Consider the following 23861-nt stretch of genomic DNA (forward strand, 5'->3'; position numbering starts at 1 on the left):
AGGTTTAGAAACAGTCCTTACAGAATAACTCAGAACTGTTGAAGAGTTAATTGATTATATAAAATTCAATAGGCCTAAAGATTGAATAATTTAGGCTATGTAGTTATCTGCATGTATCATCCATGAACGATGCAACAATGGAGAACAATCTATTGGGTTTTTGAGAACCAGAACCAAGCTGACTGAGCAGGGTAAACTTTAGCTATAATGTAAGCCCCTTGGAGGTGGGGAATAACACTAAGAAATTCTCAAATTCACTCAGTATTCCATGATCTAATTCACTAATTCACTATACTATCTAAATTACAATTAAGTACAAATTAACTGTTTTTATTTGTGTTGTAGTCACTAAAACAGTCCAGTATATAGTCAAACAAATTTTTATGTTGAAATAGTAAAGATTTCTGTGCCTCAAAATAGAAATGACAACCGTTTTTGGCAACACACTTTATTGCATTTATGCCCGAGCCTGACGGCCCCGACTTTTTACGCCCCTTTTTTTAGGCTTCTCCTTCGTTTTATATTTATTTTAATCATTAAAATGAACAATGAGATGTGCTGGTGGAAACAACATGAGACCATGATAGCTTGCGCCACTGTCAAGATATGGCTCGCGCAGGGTTAAAGAGTCCGTTTCTTCAGTGCAGCTGCTAGAGTTATGGCCTTTTTACAACCGGTTCCTTCATTAATTTTATGTGACCAGGTATCTATCTGATTGCGAAATGACCAGGAGTAACGTTAGGCCTAAATGCCTTCCGAGAGTCTTTCGAGACGTATTTAATTCTGATTACTCAAACAAACCAATTCAGAAGGTGCATGAAAGCATTTCAAACTAAACCGGACAGATGTAAATGTATCTGGTTGTTTAAACCACATGTGTTAATTTTACTCCTGACAAATAATTAAAAAATAAATGTGTGAGAGCGTGTTATGGTGTAGTAAGAGAGATATGATGGTGCTAGGCTACTGCAGCATCGCTGCAAATGAGTAAAGCAATTAAGCCAACGCAAATGGCCGTAAATGAAACTTTAAAATAAGTCACACAAAACACAATCATCTTCAATATAAATTAATGAGACTAATGATCTTTCCAGTGCTTAGGTCACTCTCTCTCATATTGCGATCTTTGAATTTGAAATGGGCTGCTGAATAAAATGCTGGAATCTTTTGCTTTGATGTGAACTCCGTTAAATGAGCATATACCGCGGGAATTGAAGATCGGATTTATATTAATTTTGCTGAAGTGTAAGGTAGGCTATAAGACAACCTGCATGTCCTTTTTTTTTCTTTAGATTGTGTAGCCCTTTTTTTGAGCGCCTTTGCGAGCAGTAGGCTAATCTATCAGCCTGCCTCAAATGCCTTTGTGGTGGTATAATAACTAGCCTACTTTGTTTTTAATGTCAAAGTAGTTATATTTCGTTTCGTTTCTTTATTAAGTTCATTTAGAAAAATGTTTAGAGCAATTTTTTGTTTGTTAAATTAAAGTTTTAATTTTTTTATGTGACGACCCAGTGAGTTAACCGCATGTTTAATAGCCTCACTCAAACCAACTCTTGAATTGTCTTGCCTATGTAAACTTTAATTTAACAAACAAAAAATTGCTCTGAACATTTTTCTAAATTAGGTTAATAAAGAAACGAAACGAAAAATAACTACTTTGACATTAAAAACAAAACTGAACTATTTTAATGGCTGCAACAATGTAAAAATAAATAAATAAAAAACAGGCTCCAGCCGAACTCAGGCTGAAAATTTTGATAAGCGTTACTCGTTACTGGAAAAAAGTGGTCAGATCAGAGTAACGCCTTACTGGCATCACTGGTTGTGATACAGTAGGCTAGCAGCAGATAGCTAGATAGTCTATTAAAATAATTATCTCCTTTTAAACTTTACAACTTAGTTGAGCTCCCAGTAGTTAGCTAGCCACCACACTAGAGCTGTGGAATATAATAATTTTTATCTAGGGCAACGTGTATACAAAAGATTCTGCATAGGCTACATGTAATTAAATAGGCCTTATCATGCATGTTTCCTACGATAATCTTAAGAACATTTTGAGACGCCATGAATATGAACTAAAATGTGTTTTTAACATACCATCTCTGTATTTAAAAAAATAATAATTATATTAAAAGCACATTTTAGTTCCTATTCATGGTGTCTTTAAGTACCTGGAAGAGCACTTTTTCACTTATTTTTGTGTATTTTATATAACAGACTTATAGATTTGGATGTTTTTAAATACCATTTATTCCCGTAAAATAAAAGGCTTTGTGATATTTTTGTAATTGAAAAGATCAATGATTCAATGACAAATGCATTTTTAACAGTCACTTGTTGCCACCTGGTGGGGTAAAAGGGGTGGGACCATAACTTTAAACAATTAATTATGCAGTTCCAATGGATGAAGGGCCCCCCAAGAGAGATACCCCTCGCTGCAGACTGTAGCGCGCTGACGTCACGAATATACGTCACGTATATTACGTATCGCATATCTTTAAAACGCATGCGCCATAACGTGGTGACAGCGCATGCGTGTACTATTTGCGTTATGCGGTGATGTCACGTGTTTTGATTTCTTGTTTGACGTCCCACGTCTTTAAAATGCATGAGAAAACTTGACATAATAGGTTGATAAAATGTTAAAAACGCTAAAGTAATAATAAAAAAACAGCAAAACGGAGTACACATATCCTTGGTTTTGACCATGCCATCTGATATAATTATAAGGAATTACAAAGTATACTCTGTAATGGCTGTGTATTTTATTTAAACTAAGTGTAGTTTAGATTACAACTCTTTATTGTCCACGCCGGTGGAAATTCATCTTTAGCCTCACAAAAATTATTAATTTGAATTCCCAATTCAATACAGCAAACACACAAAGAAACTTGCAAGAATTACATGCCCCATGCATTACAAACGTATAAACTAATTACGCTAAGACCATAAATAAAATAATATCACTAAATAAATAAATAACCACCCTTAATATTATTATGTACATAGATCATTAATTGTATAAAATAATGGCAGATGGTATAAATGTATTATTTTCACATTAAGTTGTAGCCTACATTGTTCTTCTTTATTTTTGTGTATTATATTTTTTTGGACAGTTTCTCTGACAATACGGCATGTAAAACATTTATGCCAATAAAGTAGTTTGATGTTAAACTGACTACATACAGTACATTTTCAGTGTCTATGTCTATATCCCAAATTATAACTCATAAGAGTGACAACTTTCTTTTATTTCAAAGCAAAGCAGACATCGCTTTTATCATTATAATTACAGAATTATGTACACATACAGATTATCATACACACATATACAAAGTACAAACATTATCATTTTTTATATCGCATACACACAAAACAATCCATTCAAATCTACTCAGCCTGAAATTTCCCTCCATCATTAAAAAAAAACATTCAACCCGAGCAATAGCCCCATCCTCGTTATCTGGATGAAATCACCTCAGGACTCGCCATCCGCCGTCAGGAGCAGACCCGGGTGGGCAGTCCTTGGAGAGTGCAGTGCAAGCACAGTGTCAATGAGCAGGGCACCCCAAACTCTTGTTTGTGTTCTGTGGAAAATGCACACCAGTTCTAGACACCTAATTTAGATAAAATATAGCACAAACAAAGTTGAATAATTTTGAAGAAAGGCATTAACATGGTACAGGATTATACCAGGACAATATTTTAAAATGCATTATTGGAAGAAGTTAGATAAAGATATGCTTGAGTGTTATTGGCTTTGTCTGTAAAGTACCTAAGAGACTTACTTCATTAAGAATAAAAACAAGATAAAAAAAATCTCAAGACAAACTTTAGATTGAGAAAGCCTAGCCTGAAATTTTGAAATAGTTTCAATAGCTATGAAGTTTGAAGATTCATTAGTTCAAAGTAGTTTATAAACTGAGAGTTTACAGTCTATCAGAAACAAAAACATGATAAATAGATAGACACAGACAGACATAACAGACAAACAATATATATATATATATATATATATATATATATATATATATATATATATATATATATATATATATATATATATATATATATATATATATATATATATATATATATATAGACAGACATTACAGACTGACACATTACAGACTGGCATGACATGCAGACAGACACATTACAGACTGGCATGACATGCAGACAGACAGACATTACAGATAGACACATTACAGACTGGCATGACATGCAGACAGACATACATTACAGACAGACACATTACAGACTGGCATGACATGCAGACAGACAGACACATTACAGACTGGCATGACATGCAGACAGACATACACATTACAGACTGGCATGACATGCAGACAGACATACATTACAGACAGACACATTACAGACTGGCATGACATACAGACAGACACATTACAGACAGACATGCAGACAAACAGACAGACACATTACAGACTGGCATGACATGCAGACAGACAGACACATTACAGACTGGCATGACATGCAGGCAGACAGACACATTACAGACTGGCATGACATGCAGACAGACACATTACAGACAGACATGCAGACAAACAGACAGACACATTACAGATTGGCATGACATGCAGACAGACAGACAGATATTTGATTTGTTTTCAACATAAATTCCCATAATTTTATTAATTCTTTTGAGACTCCAATTTACATTTGCATTCCATGTAAATGCATCTCTGTTTAAAGATGTTTAAATATCTATTTGGAAAAACAAGACAACAATTAGGATTTTTATTTTATTTTATTTTTGCAATGCATGCAACAATCAATTACATGACTTCCTTAATTTAAATCTTTCTGCTCTATTTTAAGACATCTTCAAAGCATTAATTTGTTTAGAGGCACACATGTTAAACATTAATAAATTAAACATTTATGACGCTCTATATAGCATCCCTAACAATTAAAAGCTGTTAACACAAACACACAATTGTTAAAAACAACATAAATACACTGCTTATTGACTTACTGCCATGGAATCCATACCTTTCGAGCGAACGCTAACATCATCCTCAGGTGATTGAAGTTGAAAATGAATGTACGCGCATGCGCGAATACACAAAAGTGACATCATCGGCGCGCATGCGTATTAAATACCGACGAAACGTCACTTTGCGCATGCGCGCTAACACATTCGTGACGCAATATTCGTGACGTCACCGCGCTACAGTCTGCAGCGAGGAGTATTTGCCCCAAGAGGCAAAAGCCCAGGGGCCCCTTGAAGTCTTAATGCGGCCCTGATTATTACACACAGCACTGGAAGACTGCACTGAAACAAAAGTCAAGACTGTACGCTCTAAAAGTAACCAAGTTAACTCAACACTTGGTAATAACTTTTACATACAATAATGCTTCAGATACCAATATTGAATTCATAAATGAAAGTTTTTAGATTCACAATACATAAACACAAATAGCCTATACTGTCTTGTATGTGGATAATATCCGCATAAACCCTTTCTTGTGGTGTAAATGCCTTAAAATAACCCACAATTATCGCTGAAGATCAGCAATAATGATTATAACACGTCAAAGTCTGGGCTTTTGGAATCAGCCAATAAAATTTGAGGACTGACACTAGTGCATTCAAATCCAACTTTAAATTTGTATTTGACAGTTGGAAAGTCGTTTTTACTTGAACTTTAGCAAGATATAGCGGCGTACTTTCACTTAATTAATTACACGATAATACAGAAAGGTTACTTTTACTTCTAGAAAATGAAGAGCAAAGAATGTAGCCTACATCAGATGTGTTTTGTTTTATGTTTTTTATAAATTTATGAAGCCACTGTATAATGCCATCATATTTTGAGCAGGCATTAGCTTTCGTTGTAAATAGAAAACGTATTTTAATATATTCATTCAAAGCCAATTAAACAACTAGCTTACAAAAATACTGGGGGCTTGTTTGGAAAGAAAACTTCCCGTTCCTCTTATCGGGCGGCGCTCTTTCTCCGATCAGCTCGTTTAATTAAAATTGAATTAATTCACTTCGCTTCACTTCATTTCATTTCATTTCATTTTTTTTAGCAGTTTTTTAAAAATTATTGTACAAAACGCTTGAAAAGCATATAAATAAATAAAATATCTTCCATCTTCAAAGTAAACTGAAAGCTAATATCACTGGAGAAAAGTTGATTCTTTTTTTGACTACGTTTTAAATAACAAAACTGACGCAATATCAGCGCAATGTTTAGTTTCATTATGTGACACAATGCAAATGGTGTTCGTGTAAAGTTACACAGTGATTGCATTATGATGAATATTCATCAGTGATTATAACTTCCTTCTTATCACTTCTGGTGTTCTCGCGGGATCCATTCCACTGGATTCTATACACTACGTCAAAGTAAAAGTTGTATAAAATACAGAACCAAATAAGAAAGTATATTTTATTCCCCTTCGCTTGACGTTCTTGACGCACTTCCGCGAACTTACACCGGAAGTTGAGTTGTTTTTGTTTAGTGTCTGGGGGGGTGAGCCCGGCCGGCTCGCGCTTATATACGATGTTTCTTTCGCTCTCTTTGTGTTTCTATCTATCCGACCGGGCGAATGGCGTAGGACAGACCCGGTAGTTGATCGGTTTGTGTCGGGGTTTTGAACAGGAATGGATTCGCGTGTGTCGGAGCTTTTTGGGAGCGCGGCGGCCAGCAGGAAAACCGCCAAAAACGGCAACAAAAAGTGCAAAAACCGCTCAGCCCGGTACCCAAAAGCGAGCAATAATCCGCCTTATCTACCTCCAGAGGTGAGCCGACACATTAAACACATCTGGCTGATATAAAACAAGTTTTTCTGCTTCTAATAACTCTCAGAATTTCCTTAAATTCAAATTATGTATTCATTAAAGGCACAATATGTAAGATTTCAGGCTTAAAATATCCATAAACCACCAGAACAGTTTTATATATTTTGTTGACTTATATTAAACACATCTGTCTGGTTAAACCGAGTTATTCTTCTTCGATTATATTCTAATCACTCTCAGTATTTCCTTCAAAACAAGGTTTATTGTGACTTCACTGATTATTTATCTATTTATGTTTACAAAAATACAGTCACGTGATATAATGCTGACGACATATATACAGGATATGGAACCATAAAGTATCATTACATCATGATATACCAACATACCCGAGCTATTCAAATATTACTGTGAATTATAGTAATAATAATAATAACAACGAAATGCCACTTGATTTAAAATTGAGTCTGAGAACATCATAAGCTGAATATGAAATGTATCAAAACAATCTGATAGCTTAAATGCACTTTTTCAGGCACAAAATGTAAGATTTTTGTATTTAAATATCCAAAAATCCCTAGAACCATGTTATATATTTTGTTGTCTTATATTAAACACATCTGTCTGATTAAACAGAGTTATTCTGCTTCGATTATATTCTAATCACTCTCAGTATTTCCTTCAAAACAAGGTTTATTGTGACTTTACTGATTATTTATCTATTTATGTTTACAAAAATACAGTCACGTGATATAATGCTGACGACATATTTACAGGATATGGAACCATAAAGTGTCATTACATCATGTCAATATACCAACATACCCGAGTTATTCAAATATTACTTAATAATAAACTGAATATGAAATGTAACTAAACAATCTGATAGCTTAAATGCACTTTAAAGGCACAGTATGTAAGATTTTTGGATTAAAATATCCAAAAATCACTAGACCAGTGTTATATATTTTGTTGACTAGTGTACGCATTGTCCCAAATGTTTCCAAGAATGTTTAAATCCAGAGAAATCATCCATTTTAACTCCTACCAATGACAACACGCCTGCATTATTGTGTAGTAACCATGGCAACACTATCGCCGCTTTAATATCTGATGTGTTTTATTAGACACTGTTTGGATCATTGATGGACAGAAACTAATGATTGTTCTCCAGCTCTACATAGTTCGTCTTATTACACGCTTTTGTTTTGAATAAGAGACGAAAAATTACATATTGTGCCTTTAAGTAAAACATTAAAAAATACTTTCCCCATAAATATTAATATAAAATGTAAACCGTATTTTACAGTAAAATGTACATTTACTATCGTTTTAAACAATATACTAGCAGCATTTTTACCTTATTTTCTAAATATCCTGGTGTTGTGGTAAATACATTTTTAAAGTGCATTTGTTTTTAGTTTGTACACTTGTATAATAGTTGCGTCAAAGCATGTCATTTAATCGAAATACAGGGTTTTCTCTTTCATTGTTTGTCTGGTTATGAAGATGAGTTTCTGTAGGAAGTCATTAAAGACGACAGGAAAACTGAACGGGCTGTAAAATAATACAAGATGTGTTTTTAAATATGAGAAATAATGATACAATTACAGCCTTTCCAGTAAAAATAGCATAAACTGAATTATATGAACAGATGCAGAAAGATGCTTAAGTAAAATATAAAATATATACTTTCACCAAAAATGGTAATATTATTTACTTAAAACGTAAACTTTTTAAAAAAAGTATTTTGCATTAAAAATTGTAAAATTTACTATAATTTTAAACAATATACTAGCAGCATTTTTGCATTCTTTCCTATATATCCTGCAAAAATGCTTTTCTTACTCAGTATTTTTGTCTTGTTTCTAGTCTAAATCTCTACAAATTCTTACATTAAGAAAGATTTACTAGACAAGTACAAATTATTGTCTTGTTTTGGGAAAAAATAACTCAAAATGAAGAGAGTTTTTGCTTAAAATAAGATCAATAATCTGCCAATGGGGTGAGAAAAATAATCTTGTTTTCTGTTTGAATTAAGATTATTTTTCTCACCCCATTGGTAGATTATTTATCTTATTTTAAGCAAAAACTCTCCTCATTTTGAGTTATTTTTCCCCAATAATTTGACAATAATTTATACTTGTCTAGTAAATACTTCTTGTTTTAAGAATTTTTAGATATTTGGACTTAAAACAAAACAAAAATGCTAAGTAACAAAAGCAGTTATTGCAGTGTGGCCCCGTGTTGTGGCAAATCCAGTTTTAAATTACATGTATTTTTAGTTTGCATACATGTATTCCAGTTACACAAGAATTTAATTAAACCAGAACATAGAAATTCAGGATTTTCACGTTCATTGTTTGGCAATGAAGACGAGTTCCTGTAGAAAGAAAGAAACACAACTATCATTAAAGACGACAGGAGAAGAGGTGAAGGCGGTAATATGACACAAGCTTGGAATATCAGCGTAAATATGTTTGTAAATGTGAGGAATAAAGGCGGGAAAAGATGATCAGGTGTTTCTTTCACAGTAGAAGTCAATCAGATGATTAATGTAATAAAGAGCTGGGCTTGTCCAACAGGATTCCTGCCATTTTAATGGAGCGAAATGAGCAAATCGCACTTGTCTATTGTGCCGTTTGCATTAGCTGCCTTTATCATATCTGACATTGCCATGGACATTTTTTTCACAATGTTTTAGAGTCGCATTGGAAGAGAAATGGGTGGAGCGTGTTCGTCTCTTTTCTCTTCTTCTTTGTGCTTTTAAAAACTGAACTGTGTGACATTTGAGCTCCATTGAGCGTTAACTCTGTCCTGTCTTTTGTTTCAGGCTGAAGAGGGAAACATTGAGTACAAGGTAAACTCTCTAAGCTGACCTCTGTGTGTTGCTTGTGTTATAACTAGCATGTGTAACGCTCTGTGAAGTGGGCTGTAGATTAGCAGGGCTTTTTATAAACTACAGCTGTTGGTTTAAAGCGGTGGTTCCGTTCTAGGCTTGGTTGTGTTTATGGGGCGCAGTATAACATGTCTTAATACTTCATTTTTTTTGTAAACGCCGTATTTTCCTTCTATTCTCCCTTTATTCCACACCGCTGTCTGTCCTCTGAACGGCTCGTTTGCTTCCTGCTTCTATGAAGCCCCTCCCTCTGACAAATGCAATGGTCTTAGATTGGTCAGATGGCCAAATGTAGTTTCCTGTATTTTGATTGGCTGAAGGGCCAAGCACAGGTTGTCATGGAAACGTGACGCCCCTTCCCATTACGGGCAGAAGTCACATCTGCGGAGACTAGCGAGGGTTTATGATGTCACCAACCCAGGAAGAAGCTCGTTGTAGTCCAAACGGCCATTTTTGTAGGCAATAAACTGCCGTAACTTTAAAAGACAATATCTCCGTTTGCAGTGAACTTTCAGCGCTGTGACTTTGCAGATACTGTTTATGCTCAAGCAGCGACATCACACACTAACTAAAGTTAAACAAGGCAAATGGCATGAAAACACCGCTTTAATATCTGCATTTTATCACACAAACACTCCCATCATTACCTCTGTGCTCCTGATCTCAACCAAACTGTGTGTGTGTGTGTTAGCTGAAGCTGGTGAGCCCCACCCAGTACCGCTTCGAGCACCTGGCGACTCAGATGAAGTGGAGGCTGCAGGAGGGCCGAGGCGAGGCCGTGTATCAGATCGGTGTGGAGGACAACGGGCTGCTGGTGGGCCTGTCGGAGGAAGACATGAAGGCCTCGCTCAAAACACTTCGCAGGATGGCTGAGAAGTGCGAGCAGAACCACAACACACACACACTCACACAAGTTTGTTTTTGTGAAATGTGGGGACATTCCATAGGCGTAATGGTTTTTATACTGTACAAACCGTATTTTCTATCCCCTTACACTGCCCCTAAACCTACCCATCACACACACACACACACACACATGTTGGTCTATGTGGTTTACAGGGACTCTCCATAGGTGTAATGGTTTTTATACCGTACAAACCGTATTTTCCCCTAAACCTACCCATCACAGGAAACAGTCTGCATTTTTACTTTCTCAAAAAAACATAATTTAGTATGTTTTTAAAGCTATTTAATATGTCCTCATAAACCACATTTATGGTGTAATACCAGTGTAATACCCATGTAGTTATACAAATTTGTGTCCTCATAAACCACATAAACAGGCTCTCACACACACACACACACACTGCCCCTAAACCTACCCATCACAGGAAACATTCTGCATTTTTACTTTCTCATAAAAACTCCTCCTGTGTGATTTATAAGCCTTTTGTAAAGTGGGGCCATGGGTAATGTCCTCATATTTCACCCTCTCCTGTAATACCTGTGTCATACCCATGGCATTATACACATTTGTGTCCTGATATTTCACAAAAACAAGCACACACACACACACACACGTTCACTTCATCATGCATGAGAATAAAATAGATTGTCTTATACATAAGCTCTGTTTGGGTGAATCTCAGGAACGTGGTCATGTTTTACTGTCTGTACTATACATAATAATATAATAAAAAGCCATTTAAAGAGACAGTTCCCCATTAAACGAAAATAAATCATCTTGTAATCACCCTGGTGTTGCCCTTTATTTTATGGACACTAGGGACGGATATCGAGAACCGGTTCCAAATTGCCCAGAACCAGTGATTTTTAACCATTTAGGCCTGTACACACCGGTATTATCGGCAGCGTTTTTCCGAGATGTTTTTTGGCGCGTCTTGAGTGTTAAAGAGAATTTCAGTTCAGTTTTCAGTTGACATTCAGTTGGCGCTTAAAGTGTAATATTCATGTGATAAGTCCTCTTTGATGTGCTTTGTGACGTGTGTGTGTGTGTGTGTGTTGTGTTCAGGGTGGGCGCAGACATCACAGTTCTCAGAGAGAGGGAGGTCGATTACGACTCTGACGAGACGCACAGAATAGCCGAAGTCCTGGTCAGGAAAGTGCCAGATGATCAGCAGGTGCGTGTGATGATAACACATAATGTCTGGTCTTGATTGGCTGAACAGCATCTCTTAGCCCCGCCCTCACACACTATAGTTGTAACTAATTTGCATAATGCCTGCCTCTGGTCTTGATTGGCTGAACAGCGTCTCTTAGCCCCGCCCTCACACACTATAGTTGTAACTAATTTGCATAATGCCTGCCTCTGGTCTTGATTGGCTGAACAGCATCTCTTAGCCCCGCCCTCACACACTATAGATGTAACTAATTTGCATAATGCCAGCCTCTGGTCTTGATTGGCTGAACAGCGTCTCTTAGCCCCGCCCTCACACACTATAGTTGTAACTAATTTGCATAATGCCCGCCTCTAGTCTTGTTTGGCTGAACAGCGTCTCTTAGCCCCGCCCTCACACACTATAGTTGTAACTAATTTGCATAATGCCCGCCTCTAGTCTTGCTTGGCTGAACTGCGTCTCTTAGCCCCGCCCTCACACACTCTAGTTGTAACTAATTTGCATAATGCCCGCCTCTGGTCTTGATTGGCTGAACAGCATAGCTTATCCCCGCCCTCACATTCTAGTTGTAACTAATTTGCATAATGCCCGCCTCTGGTCTTGATTGGCTGAACAGCATAGCTTAGCCCCGCCCTCACACTCTAGTTGTAACTAATTTGCATCATGCCAGCCTTTAGTCTTGAGTGGCTGAACAGCATCGCTTAGCCCCGCCCTCACATTCTAGTTGTAACTAATTTGCATAATACCCGCCTCTGGTCTCGATTGGCTGAACAATCGAGTTACAACTATAGTGTTTGCCCCGCCCTCTTAGCCCCGCCCTCACACTATAGTTGTAACTAATTTGCATAATGCCTGTCTCTGGTCTTGATTGGCTGAACAGCGTCTCTTAGCCCCGCCCTCAAACACTATAGTTGTAACTAATTTGCATAATGCCCACCTCTAGTCTTGTTTGACTGAGCCCCGCCCCCTCACACACTATAGTTCTAACTAATTTGCATAATGCCCGCCTCTGGTCTCGATTGGCTGAACAGCATCGCTTAGCCCCCCCCCGCCCTCACACTCTAGTTGTAACTAATTTGCATAATGCCAGCCTTTAGTATTGTTTGGCTGAACAGCATCTCTTAGCCCCGCCCTCACACTGTAGTTGTAACTCATTTGCATAATGCCCGCCTTTAGTCTTGAGTGGCTGAACAACAGCATCTCTTAGCCCCGCCCTCACACTGTAGTTGTAACTAATTTGCATAATGCCCACCTTTAGTCTTGTTTGGCTGAACAACATCGCTTAGCTCCGCCCTCACACTGTAGTTGTAACTAATTTGCATAATGCCCGCCTTTAGTCTTGATTGGCTGAACAGCATCTCTTAGCCCCGCCCTCACACTGTAGTTGTAACTCATTTGCATAATGCCCGCCTTTAGTCTTGATTGGCTGAACAACATCGCTTAGCTCCGCCCTCACACTGTAGTTGTAACTAATTTGCATAATGCCCGCCTTTAGTCTTGATTGGCTGAACAGCATCTCTTAGCCCCGCCCTCACACTGTAGTTGTAACTCATTTTCATAATGCCCGCCTTTAGTCTTGTTTGGCTGAACAACATTGCTTAACCCCGCCCTCACACTATAGTTGTAACTAATTTGCATAATGCCCGCCTCTGGTCTCGATTGGCTGATCAGCGTCTCTTAGCCCCGCCCTCAGCAGGTTTGTGTGATCGTGTGGTGCTCCTCTGATGTGTTTGCTGGCGTGTCTCCAGTTCTTGGACCTGCGTGTGGCTGTGCTGGGGAACGTGGACTCGGGGAAGTCGACTCTGCTTGGGGTCCTCACACAGGGAGAGCTGGATAATGGCCGAGGGAGAGCCAGGCTTAACCTCTTCAGACACCTTCACGAGATCCAGACCGGACGGACCTCCAGCATCAGCATCGAGATCCTGGGCTTCGACAGCAAAGGCGTGGTGAGGGTTTTTCCTCTCATTTTATTTTCTTGCATTTTGTAATTTGGATTTCAAATTCCTAAATAATGCTGCTCCCTTACTCCTTTGAGTGTGTTTGTATGTGTGTCTATATATATATATATATTAGGGCTGTCGACGTTAACGCATGAGATTAATTAAAAATTGTTAACGCGTTAAAGTAATTTAACGCAAATAAATTACAGACGTACGTGAATCTGCAACATTAAAGTAATTTGCATCACGCAGTCGATCATAGAAGTCGGGAGTTTATCCATCCCACTGAGCACCTGCACCTGTAACCCTGGCAGGAGGACATTTACATTCTAGCTATTTAACCTGATTCTCTGTTTGTGAGTTTAATCATTAAACTCTGGGAAAGTGTTCAGTGATCCAGTAATCTGATTCATCCAAACAGTGCTAATGTAAGGCCAGGCTGATACACCAGAGAGAACAGAGACCCAGAGCGCGGTTTAGTGATTAAGCGTACAGTAATCGTGGGAGAATCTGTTGATGCACAGTAGGGCTGAACGATATCATGCCAGATATCTCGATATCGATACATTACGATATGACTACGTGTTCGGTGAAAACCAAGCATTTCTCAGATTTAAGCCTACATTTTAAAAATTTGTGTCAGAAAATGTATTGTTTTTAAGCCTTTCGTGGGTACGATCACACCGGTGTAATCAGAGGCTGGTCCCTGGAGCGAATGATCAAGAGCATCACACGATCAACTGAGACAGGCGCGCTCAGAGCGGTCATACACCACACCCTTCAGTGTTTTCAACCACATACTGTTTATTTTAGGTTTCAAACATATAAATTCACATAAGTACTAAAAAAACAATACATCTAGAGTTTATAAAATACACACTGATGTCTCTGGAAGAGGTAATAATAATCCTGTTTTATTCATATCAGATACACACATTGTGTAAGTAACTTCAGTGTTTGCTCTATTCCCAGTTCACCAGCCACTTACTTTTCAGTATTTCGGGAGAAGTGATGAATTCACGTGTTGTAAACATAGAGCTTGTAAATCCAACAGATCCGAGTCTCTGAACTGCGTCTGCGGCACAAACTAACCCGGCGGCGCCCATCGCCAGTGTTGCCACAGTTACTTTGAAAAAGTAATCTGATTACTGATTACTGATTACTCCTTTAAAAAGTAACTTAGTTACTTTACAGATTACTTGATTTTAAAAGTAACTAAGTTAGATTACAAGTTACTTTATTAGTTACATTCAGGAGTTGCCGACAACACCCCTGCCGCCTCAAAATAGAAATGACAACCGTTTTTGGCAACACACTTTATTGCATTTATGCCAGAGCCTGACGGCCCCGACTTTTTTACGCCCCTTTTTTAGGCTTCTCCTTCGTTTTATATTTATTTTAATAATTAAAATGAACAATGAGATGTGCTGGTGGAAACAACATGAGACCATGATAGCTTGCGCCACTGTCGAGAAATGGCTCGCGCAGGGTTAAAGAGTCCGTTTCTTCAGTGCAGCTGCTAGAGTTATGGCCTTTTTACAACCGGTTCCTTCATTCGTTTTCTCTGAGCAGGTATCTATCGGATTGCTAAATGACCAGGAGTAACGTTAGGCCTAAATGCCTTCCGAGAGTCTTTCCAGACGTATTTAATTCTGATCACTCAAACAAACCGATTCAGAAGGTGCATGAAAGCATTTCAAACTAAACCGGACAAATGTAAATATATCTGGTTGTTTAAACCACATGTGTAAATTTTACTCCTGGCAAATAATTAAGAAATAAATGTGTGAGAGCGTGTTATGGTGTAGTCAGATAGATATGACGGTGCTACTGCTACATCGCTGCAAATGAGTAAAGCAAGCCAACGCAAATGGCCGTTAATGAAACTTTAAAATAAGTCACACAAAACACAATCATCTTCAATATAAATTAATGAGACTAATGATCTTACCAGTGCTTAGGTCGCTCTCTCTCATATTGCGATCTTTGAATTTGAAATGGGCTGCTGAATAAAATGCTAGAATCTTTTGCTTTGATGTAAACTCCGTTAAATGAGCATAGGCTATACCGCGGGAATTGAAGATCGGATTTATATTAATTTAGCTGAAGTCTAAGGTAGGCTATAAGACAACCTGCATGTCCTTTTTTTTTTTTTTAGATTGTGTAGCCCGTTTCGTTGTTTTGAGCGCCGTTGCGAGCAGTAGGCTAATCTATCAGCCTGCCTCAGCTCGTCAGAAATGCCTTTGTGGTGGTATAATAACTAGCCTACTTTGTTTTTAATGTCAAAGTGGTTATATTTCGTTTCATTTCTTTATTGAGTTCATTTAGAAAAATGTTTAGAGCAATTTTTGTTTGTTAAATTAAAGTTTTAATTTTTTTATGTGACGACCCAGTGAGTTAACCGCATGTTTAATAGCCTAGTCTCTCAAACCAACTCTTGAATTGTCTTGCCTATATAAACTTTAATTTAACAAACAAAAAATTGCTCTGAACATTGTTCTAAATTAGGATAAAAAAGAAACGAAACGAAAAATAACTACTTTGACATTAAAAACAAAACTGAACTATTTTAATGGCTGCAACAATGTAAAAAGTAAAATAAATCAATAAAAAACACGGGCTCCAGCCGGACTCGGGCTGAGAATTTGGAAAATGACTAAAATAGTAACTCACAGTGACTTGGATAAGTAACTTTAATCTGATTACTGGTTTGGAAATAGTAACGCGTTAGATTACTCGTTACTGGAAAAAAGTAGTCAGATTAGAGTAACGCGTTACTGGCATCACTGCCCATCGCACATACAGCTCAACTAACGCCATCGTTATAAAGGGCTTTAAACAACAATATACTTCCTCTCGCATGTATTTGACAATCGGAATATCAGATATGTCATGCCATCGCGAACACATTTGTGAATATTCTGAATAAAAAAGGAAAAATGACAAAAGCAGATCCTCATTCCTTCAGCGCTGTTGCTGCTGCGGTGTGTCACGTGACCAGCAATGACGCGTCACCATGGAAACGCCGCCCCCCTCTCACAATATAGTTCCCGCGTCCCTGGTAGTGTGTGTGCGCTGGCTTTAGCGGTGCATTCAAGGGCACTCGTAAAACTGATGCCTGATGACTGCCAGAGTTGTATCCAGGGCGAGCACGGAGAGGGGAAATCTATATCGTTGCTTTTTTCGATAGTAATATCTTGAAAGTTCATATCTAGATATAGATACGATAACGATATATCGTTCAGCCCTAATGCACAGAGAACGTGTGCGCACGACCTCACGCAGCATTCATTCAGTACATTCGCATTGTTTCCACACACACTCAGGAAGGATAATGTTTGGTTTGTCACGTGTGAACGTTAGTGATGACCAGTTCGCGAACGAATCGTTCGTTTGAACTGGTTCTTTTTAGTGAATCAGTTTACCAAATCGGACTGAACCGTTCCAAACAGTTTGTGTCTCTAGTAAGCACTGATCCACACATGGCTAAAGTTATTCACTTTTTGACGCGTCTGACTCACTCTCTCAATGTAGTGCTACACGTTAGTCCTGCATTACTTTCTGCATAGTTATCTATTGATAGCGGCCCATTATTATAAAGTGTTACCAAATACTCCACTGCTGTCCGCCTCTGATCATAGACCAATGATTGAAGCATTGTATCTTTGTTGACTTCATGCTTAATGAGGTTCTCTGATCTCTCTCTCTCTCTCTCTCTCTCTCTCTCTCTCTCTCTCTCTCTCTCTCTCTCTCTCTCTCTCTCTCTGACTCGAAATAAACCAACATCCCGAAGTTATTCAGTTAACAGTACACTGACTGACAGAACTGCTGATGATAATGAGCACAGAGATACTGAGCATGCGTGCAGCGGAGGGAGCGACGTGTTGTGTTTAGTAATCGTAGTTTTTTGCAGTCAAAGCGGTTAATAAAGGAGTTCTTTTGGCGTCTCCGTGTGGCTCTGCTGGGTATCACAGCTTGAGAGGTCTGCATTTAAATGTCCATTTTGCATATCATGTCTAAAATGAAAACAATCTTGTTGTTGTTGCTCTCTATTGAATTCTGTAAAGGTTCTTTAGTAATGTTTTTTTTTTTCATTGGTGCTTAGGTGTGTACACATTTATTATATAATAGAATTATATGGACTCCTTATATTTGATTATTTGGTTATCTTTTGGAGTCTCCAATGATCCTTGAAGATTGCAGAAAATACAGTTTTGTGTAATCTTTACTTTAGTTATAGCAAATTATGACAAAATTAATGTGTTTAATAAGATAAAGGGCAACTTTTTAATTTCATAATAAGCATGTGATTAATCGCACAAAACAGGTGCGATTAATCACGATTAAAAAATATCTATTGACAGCCCTATTATAAATATATTTAATATATACACATTATATATATATATATATATATATATATATATATACACACATATACATATACACACACACATATATATATATGTATATGTGTATGTGTGTGTGTTTTTGTGTATATATATATATATACACACACAAACACATACACATATATATATACACAAACACACACATATATATATATCTATACTAGGGTAAAGTGTTGTGAATTAGCTTTAGCTAAAAACTCTGATGCATACACCAGGGCCTATTTCACAGAACTAGGATAAGAGATTAAGCCGGGATATCTTGGTGATCCTGGCTCAATTTATCCGCTAATATACAGTTATCGTTCGTTATCGTTATCGTTCTCGGTGTGAGTGTGCTTTCAGGGTACGTTTACACCCCAGCGGTGTACTAAATGTTGCATACAGATGACAGGATCACCAACATATCCTGGCTTAATCCCTTATCCTAGTTTTGTGCAATAGGCCCCTGATGAATGTTTAAGTTTATCTATGTTTTTTGTATCTGTCCCTATCGAAATAAACTTAAATAAAAAGTAAAATTATTACAAAACAGTTTAGGAACAATGGTCACTGGTGGTTTCCTGTGACCACACATCAACTTGTGCACTTGCCAAGCAACATCACCCAACTCAACTCTTGAGTGTCTAATTATACTCCATAATGACAAGTTCTTTCTTGCCTGGACTTGTTTGGGACATGTCCTGATTCGCAGTAGTTCTTCCCTCTCGTATAAATGGTTTACCGCCACACTACACACCGCCCGGCCATAACTTCACCTGTAAGGCATATTATGGATTATCATCAGCACAGAACATGAACTTAAAGGATTAGTTTGCAACATTTAGCCTATCGGTTACATGAGATTAAAACTGTGTGAGGTTGGGAGTGTTTAAAACAGGGTCTTAAAAAAAAGTCTTAATTTGACCTTCCACAATTTAAGGCCTTAAAGGTGCACTATGTAGTATTTTTGCAGTAAAATATCCAAAAACCACTAGGCCAGTGTTATATATTTTGTTCAGTTGAGTACCTACAATATCCCAGATGTTTCCAAATATTTGTAAATTGTGAGAAAATTGCTATTTTAACTAAGGACAGGGACGTTGCAGCATTGCATTTGAGAGAGTCGCCTGTCAATCGAGTCATATCTGCGTTACCCTCGGTTTCGGCTTTTATTTTGCAGGAGCGCTTTACTCTTAGCAGTGTGAACAACTGAACGCACGGAGTAACGTCATAACATCGTTTTAAACACACTTAAATGTATCTAATATGATAAACAGAGCGGCATTACCTCAAAATCATAACCGGAAGAGCGGATCAGTGCAGGCGCCCGGCGACTGTGTCCCGTCCCGTCATAATAAAAGTCCCGGTATTCGCGAGGCGGGTATTTGTTTAAAGGGGGGGTGAAATGCTGTTTCATGCATACTGATCTTTTTACACTGTTAAAGACATGTAATCCCATACTAAACATAGACAAAGTTTCAAAAGTTAAGGTGGACGTTTGATGGGAGTATTTCTTTGTCAAAAATACTACTTCCGGTTAGTCATAAGTTTCGGCAAGTTTTTTGAGATCATGCGTCCCCATTGACGTTAGTGGGGGCGGAATTTCCTTGTATGGGCCTTACGGACAATTCTACCGGAAGCGCGTGAGAGAGAGCGAGGGAGAGAGAGAGAGGGAGAGAGCGAAAGCAACAGCCTACGCCCATCAAAGCGCTGGTTTGTAGGATGCTGGACAGGTGACAATTACACATAGCACATAATGTCACCAAAAAAGTGCGTTTTTGGTTGCCAGACCAAGACAGTCCTGCACAGATTCTCCAAAACCCCGCGTTAAGGCAACAGTGGATGTAATTTGCTTTTCCGGATCAGCAACTGAGTTGCGCGAATGTTTATATCTGTTCGCTGCATTTCGGTGCCGACTGTTTCATAAACAAGGCCCAGCTCGACGCCGGATTTTCCCGATCGCCTAATGCTGAATGATGGAGCAGTCCCAACGTTAGAAGGGTGAGTGAGACTGCTTCAAATGTCTGTGTTTTTTTTAGTCCGCTTACTGTCTACACAAACCACGCGTAAACACACAAACACACGTGCACAACTGCACTTCCCACATGTACACCTTCAAAGACAAAAATACGACGATATAATTCAAGTATAAATATGTAAATAACACAAGCCGCTAAGCATATTATATAGTTAGTGTATAACTTGTACCACATACAGACGTCCTGCTCTAGTCGTTTTTGCTGCTGCTCCTGTTCAACTGCAGCCTCTGGGTCTGATTCCGGATCATAGATGTATGGCTGTATCTGATTAAAAGCCATATTTTTATTTTGAATAAAGTTTTTTTCCCGCTGTTAGGGATGACGCACTCGACTCAACACACAGCGCGCTGCTGCACACGTCATTATTTAGCTCCGCTCACATGACACGCCCCCACCCGCTCGGCTTTTTTCGGAAAGACTCGGAACAGCGCATCTTTCTTATATAATTATTAAAAAAATAAAGACTTTTTTGGAGATATGCAGGATGCAATGCTACTCTATAGGTACTCAAGATTGACATGACACTGACTGAAACTGAGTGTTTCACCCCCCCTTTAACAATCGCTCCAGCAGCTTTGCTCAGGTCCAGAACACTCGCTCCTTCTCTGCTTTACACTACAGTAACGTTAATAACCGCATGCATGAACGTGATTTCTGCCCGAGTCCTATTTTTCACCGGCTGTGATGAGAAGACCACATCTCCCAAGATGCTGCGCTCACACTTTGCGTCATCAAACTACGCATTTGTTTTGCATAGGCGCCCTCCAGTGGACAAAAGCTGCATAGTGCACCTTTAATGTCTTAAATTGGACCAGAAAGTCTTAAATTCAATAACAGGGCATTGAATTAGGACCCTATGATTTCTGGGATGCAGAAAACATGGACAGAATCGCAGAATACATCCATAAAAATGGATTTTACTTAAAATTTGGGTCACTTAACCCATGCAGTGTAAATGGGGCTTTCGAGAACATATTAATGGATTTTGTTCCCTTCAATTTTCTTTAATTGGGCTTAAATTTTCCTTTATTATCCTGCAGATCCCCTGTTTAAAAGATGAGACGAACAACAGTAATAAAGTGAATACATGAAGTTTGTTTACAATATTCATGTGAAAAGACTAAAAAACATCCATTTGCATGTGGAGAAGACACTGTTTTCTGCTGAGTGTCAAGAGGTGAGATTCAGATATGATAATGAGCGTTTGCTTTCTGACCAATCAGAGAAGAGCAGCTCTCAGAGAGGCGGGGTTTAGAGAGACTGAATCTTTGATGAGAGTGTCTCAGACAGAGAGTGTTTTTGACCTTGGATGCATGTCAGTCTGTTGTAAGAGTCGCCAAAACAACATTAGGAGTCTTTAAAATGGCATTATAGAAGCATTTTTGTTTTGTTTTGGTTACAAGGTCTTCCAATTGAGGGACAGAAACGTCTCAGGTTTATTAAAGCTCCACTGTGTGATATTTTCCCCCATCTAGCGGTGTAAAGGTATTAGGGCTGTACTAGAATAATCGAATATTCGAATATTCGTTCGGTGAGGTGGCATTCGATTTTCAGTTTTGAGATTCGAATATTCGTTTTTTGTTTTTTGCACGTGATTTCCGTCGCGGACTCATTCTCACTCATGCTTGAACCACCGTTGGCGAACGTAGTGATTTATTTCATCTCATACTGAATAGTTACAAAATGCCCAAGACCTCAGCTGTTTGGTAGCACTTTAAATTAAGTGAGGATGACAAGACAAAGGTAGTGTGTCAAATATGCGATTTGAAACTGGCCTACCACAACAGCACCACAAGTTTGAAAAATCACAAGTAAGTAGCATGCGCCAAAAAAAAAAAAAAACCTGCTTTTATGCGCTTAATTTGCTATGATAAATAGGCTAATTGCAAATACGACACTATTTAAAAACATACAGCAGCACAGGCTAATAATAATTTGTTTATAGGTACATCCACAGGTATCGCAGCCATCAACATGCTCAACAAAACCCAAACCTTCACAGCAGATCCGAAAACCGTTAACAGAGAAAAGAACGAGAGAGATAACAGATGCCATAGTAGAGTTTGTCGCTATGGATATGAGGCCCGTTAATGTAGTTGAAGGCGAAGGCTTCAGAAAATTCATGAAGATAATGGAGCCAGACTACACTACACTGTGTTTTGTATCACTTGTGCGCTGTCCGTTTTCGGAGCATAAACCTGCCCGTGTAATGCGTACCGGAAACTGTTCTATTTAAAAGATTATTAAATGTTTATTAATATTTAAAGAATGTGTGCCACCTGATCATATTGCACCAAATGCAACACTGCACTCCACTGGGTCTGCCGCAACACATTTACGATGCCGAAGAGTGAAATGTGAAGTCGTGAAAGATGATACAAATCCAAACCAACACTATTATTATATATTTAGCCCCACCCACCGAAGCTTTGAATATTCAATATTGATTGCCACCTAAGCTTCGAAGCTCAAAAAATGGCATTCGAAACAGCCCTAAAAGGTATATGACCATCCAGCGAATATTAGTTTCTGTTCCTCTCAATTCTGATTTCGTTTTAACTCCTACGGTGGCTGGTTTAGTCCAAGATTAACACGGCAACCCCCCTCTTCACATTCGACACGGTGCCATCGAGTGTTAAAACGCAAAAGGCGAAGCTTGAATTTACGGGTATGTCCCTCTTTGGCTACTGTACTTTCAAGATGGAGGAGCAACATGGCGACCGCCATCCGAACCCTCACCCGTATGTGTTTTCAATGGCATATTATAAACTTACGAGAATACTTTATTACTTGAAAGAAGTAAATACTAAATATACATTAATGAGCACATATATTTTTAAAAGAACCAAGTGTTTTTAGCTAAGAATAAACTAAAAAAGTTACACAGTGCAGCTTTAAAAAGTGTCTTTTGAAGAATAACTAAAGTCTTATGACAGAGTTTATATTGGAAGGTTTTTGGTGTGTTTACTAGCCTCTGGTGTCTTTTATCTAGGTGGTGAACTACAGCGAGTCCCGGACAGCAGAGGAAATTTGTGAGAGTGCCTCAAAAATGATCACCTTCATAGATCTGGCAGGCCACCACAAATACCTGAAGACCACCATCTTTGGCTTAACCAGCTACTGTCCAGACTTTGCCATGCTTGTCGTCAGTGCCAACACGGGCATCGGTAAGCATTCACCGCACGTTTGGGATTGCTTATAGGGATAGTTTACCCAAAAAGGAGCCTGTGGTGTTTATCTGCTTATTTTTCGTCGACAAAACTCAGACAGGCAGACAATTGCTCAGATTCAGCCCGTTGTGATAATCAGAAATATATATCATCACATGATCCTTCAGCAATCACTCTTATATTATGATTTGCTAGTACAAAGCCATTCCATAGCTGCATGTGCGGGACAAGGATATTATATTAATATTATTTCCATCGTTAAATTAAATTTGACGGAAATTCGTCTTCCCTCCGCTGCAGCTGTCAATCATCCTCAGTTTAGCATTCAAACTGCGCGTCGCATTCGGTAACAATAGTCAGCAGATGAAACTCTCTAAGATCATACATTCTCATAATATAATACTTCATCTGTAAAAAAAGGGCTGTGGATTTGAGTTTATAGCTGTTTCTGAAGATGTTGTACTCGCTATCGGGTGACAACACAAGGACTCATTAGCATCACACGCACAATAACTGGAAGTACCTCTCTTTTTTGACCATACATGTGTTTGCATCCCTGTCTTCAG

At 38.3% G+C, this 23861-nt stretch overlaps 1 protein-coding gene and 1 long non-coding RNA gene across 2 annotated transcripts in view; one reads left to right on the top strand and one right to left on the bottom strand.

The window, feature by feature from the left end:
• Window positions 1-3238: 3238 nt before the first annotated feature.
• LOC137045118 (uncharacterized) lies at window positions 3239-5217 on the bottom strand. Its single transcript, XR_010898691.1, has 2 exons — window positions 5003-5217; window positions 3239-3620 (listed from the first exon to the last, which is right to left on the bottom strand). It is a non-coding gene; the product is annotated as an uncharacterized lncRNA (long non-coding RNA).
• Window positions 5218-6452: 1235 nt separating this feature from the next.
• The window catches only part of gtpbp2a (GTP binding protein 2a), a 35267-nt gene continuing 17858 nt past the window's right edge, over window positions 6453-23861 (top strand). Inside the window, exons 1-6 of the mRNA XM_067421479.1 lie at window positions 6453-6778; window positions 9612-9638; window positions 10369-10553; window positions 11650-11758; window positions 13504-13701; window positions 23118-23292. Coding sequence (XP_067277580.1) covers window positions 6641-6778; window positions 9612-9638; window positions 10369-10553; window positions 11650-11758; window positions 13504-13701; window positions 23118-23292 — 832 coding nt within the window. The 5' untranslated portion in view covers window positions 6453-6640. The remainder of the gene's footprint in view (window positions 6779-9611; window positions 9639-10368; window positions 10554-11649; window positions 11759-13503; window positions 13702-23117; window positions 23293-23861) is intronic.

This window comes from Pseudorasbora parva, chromosome 17, assembly GCF_024679245.1.
Source record: "Pseudorasbora parva isolate DD20220531a chromosome 17, ASM2467924v1, whole genome shotgun sequence".
Classification (NCBI taxonomy): Eukaryota; Metazoa; Chordata; class Actinopteri; order Cypriniformes; family Gobionidae; genus Pseudorasbora; species Pseudorasbora parva.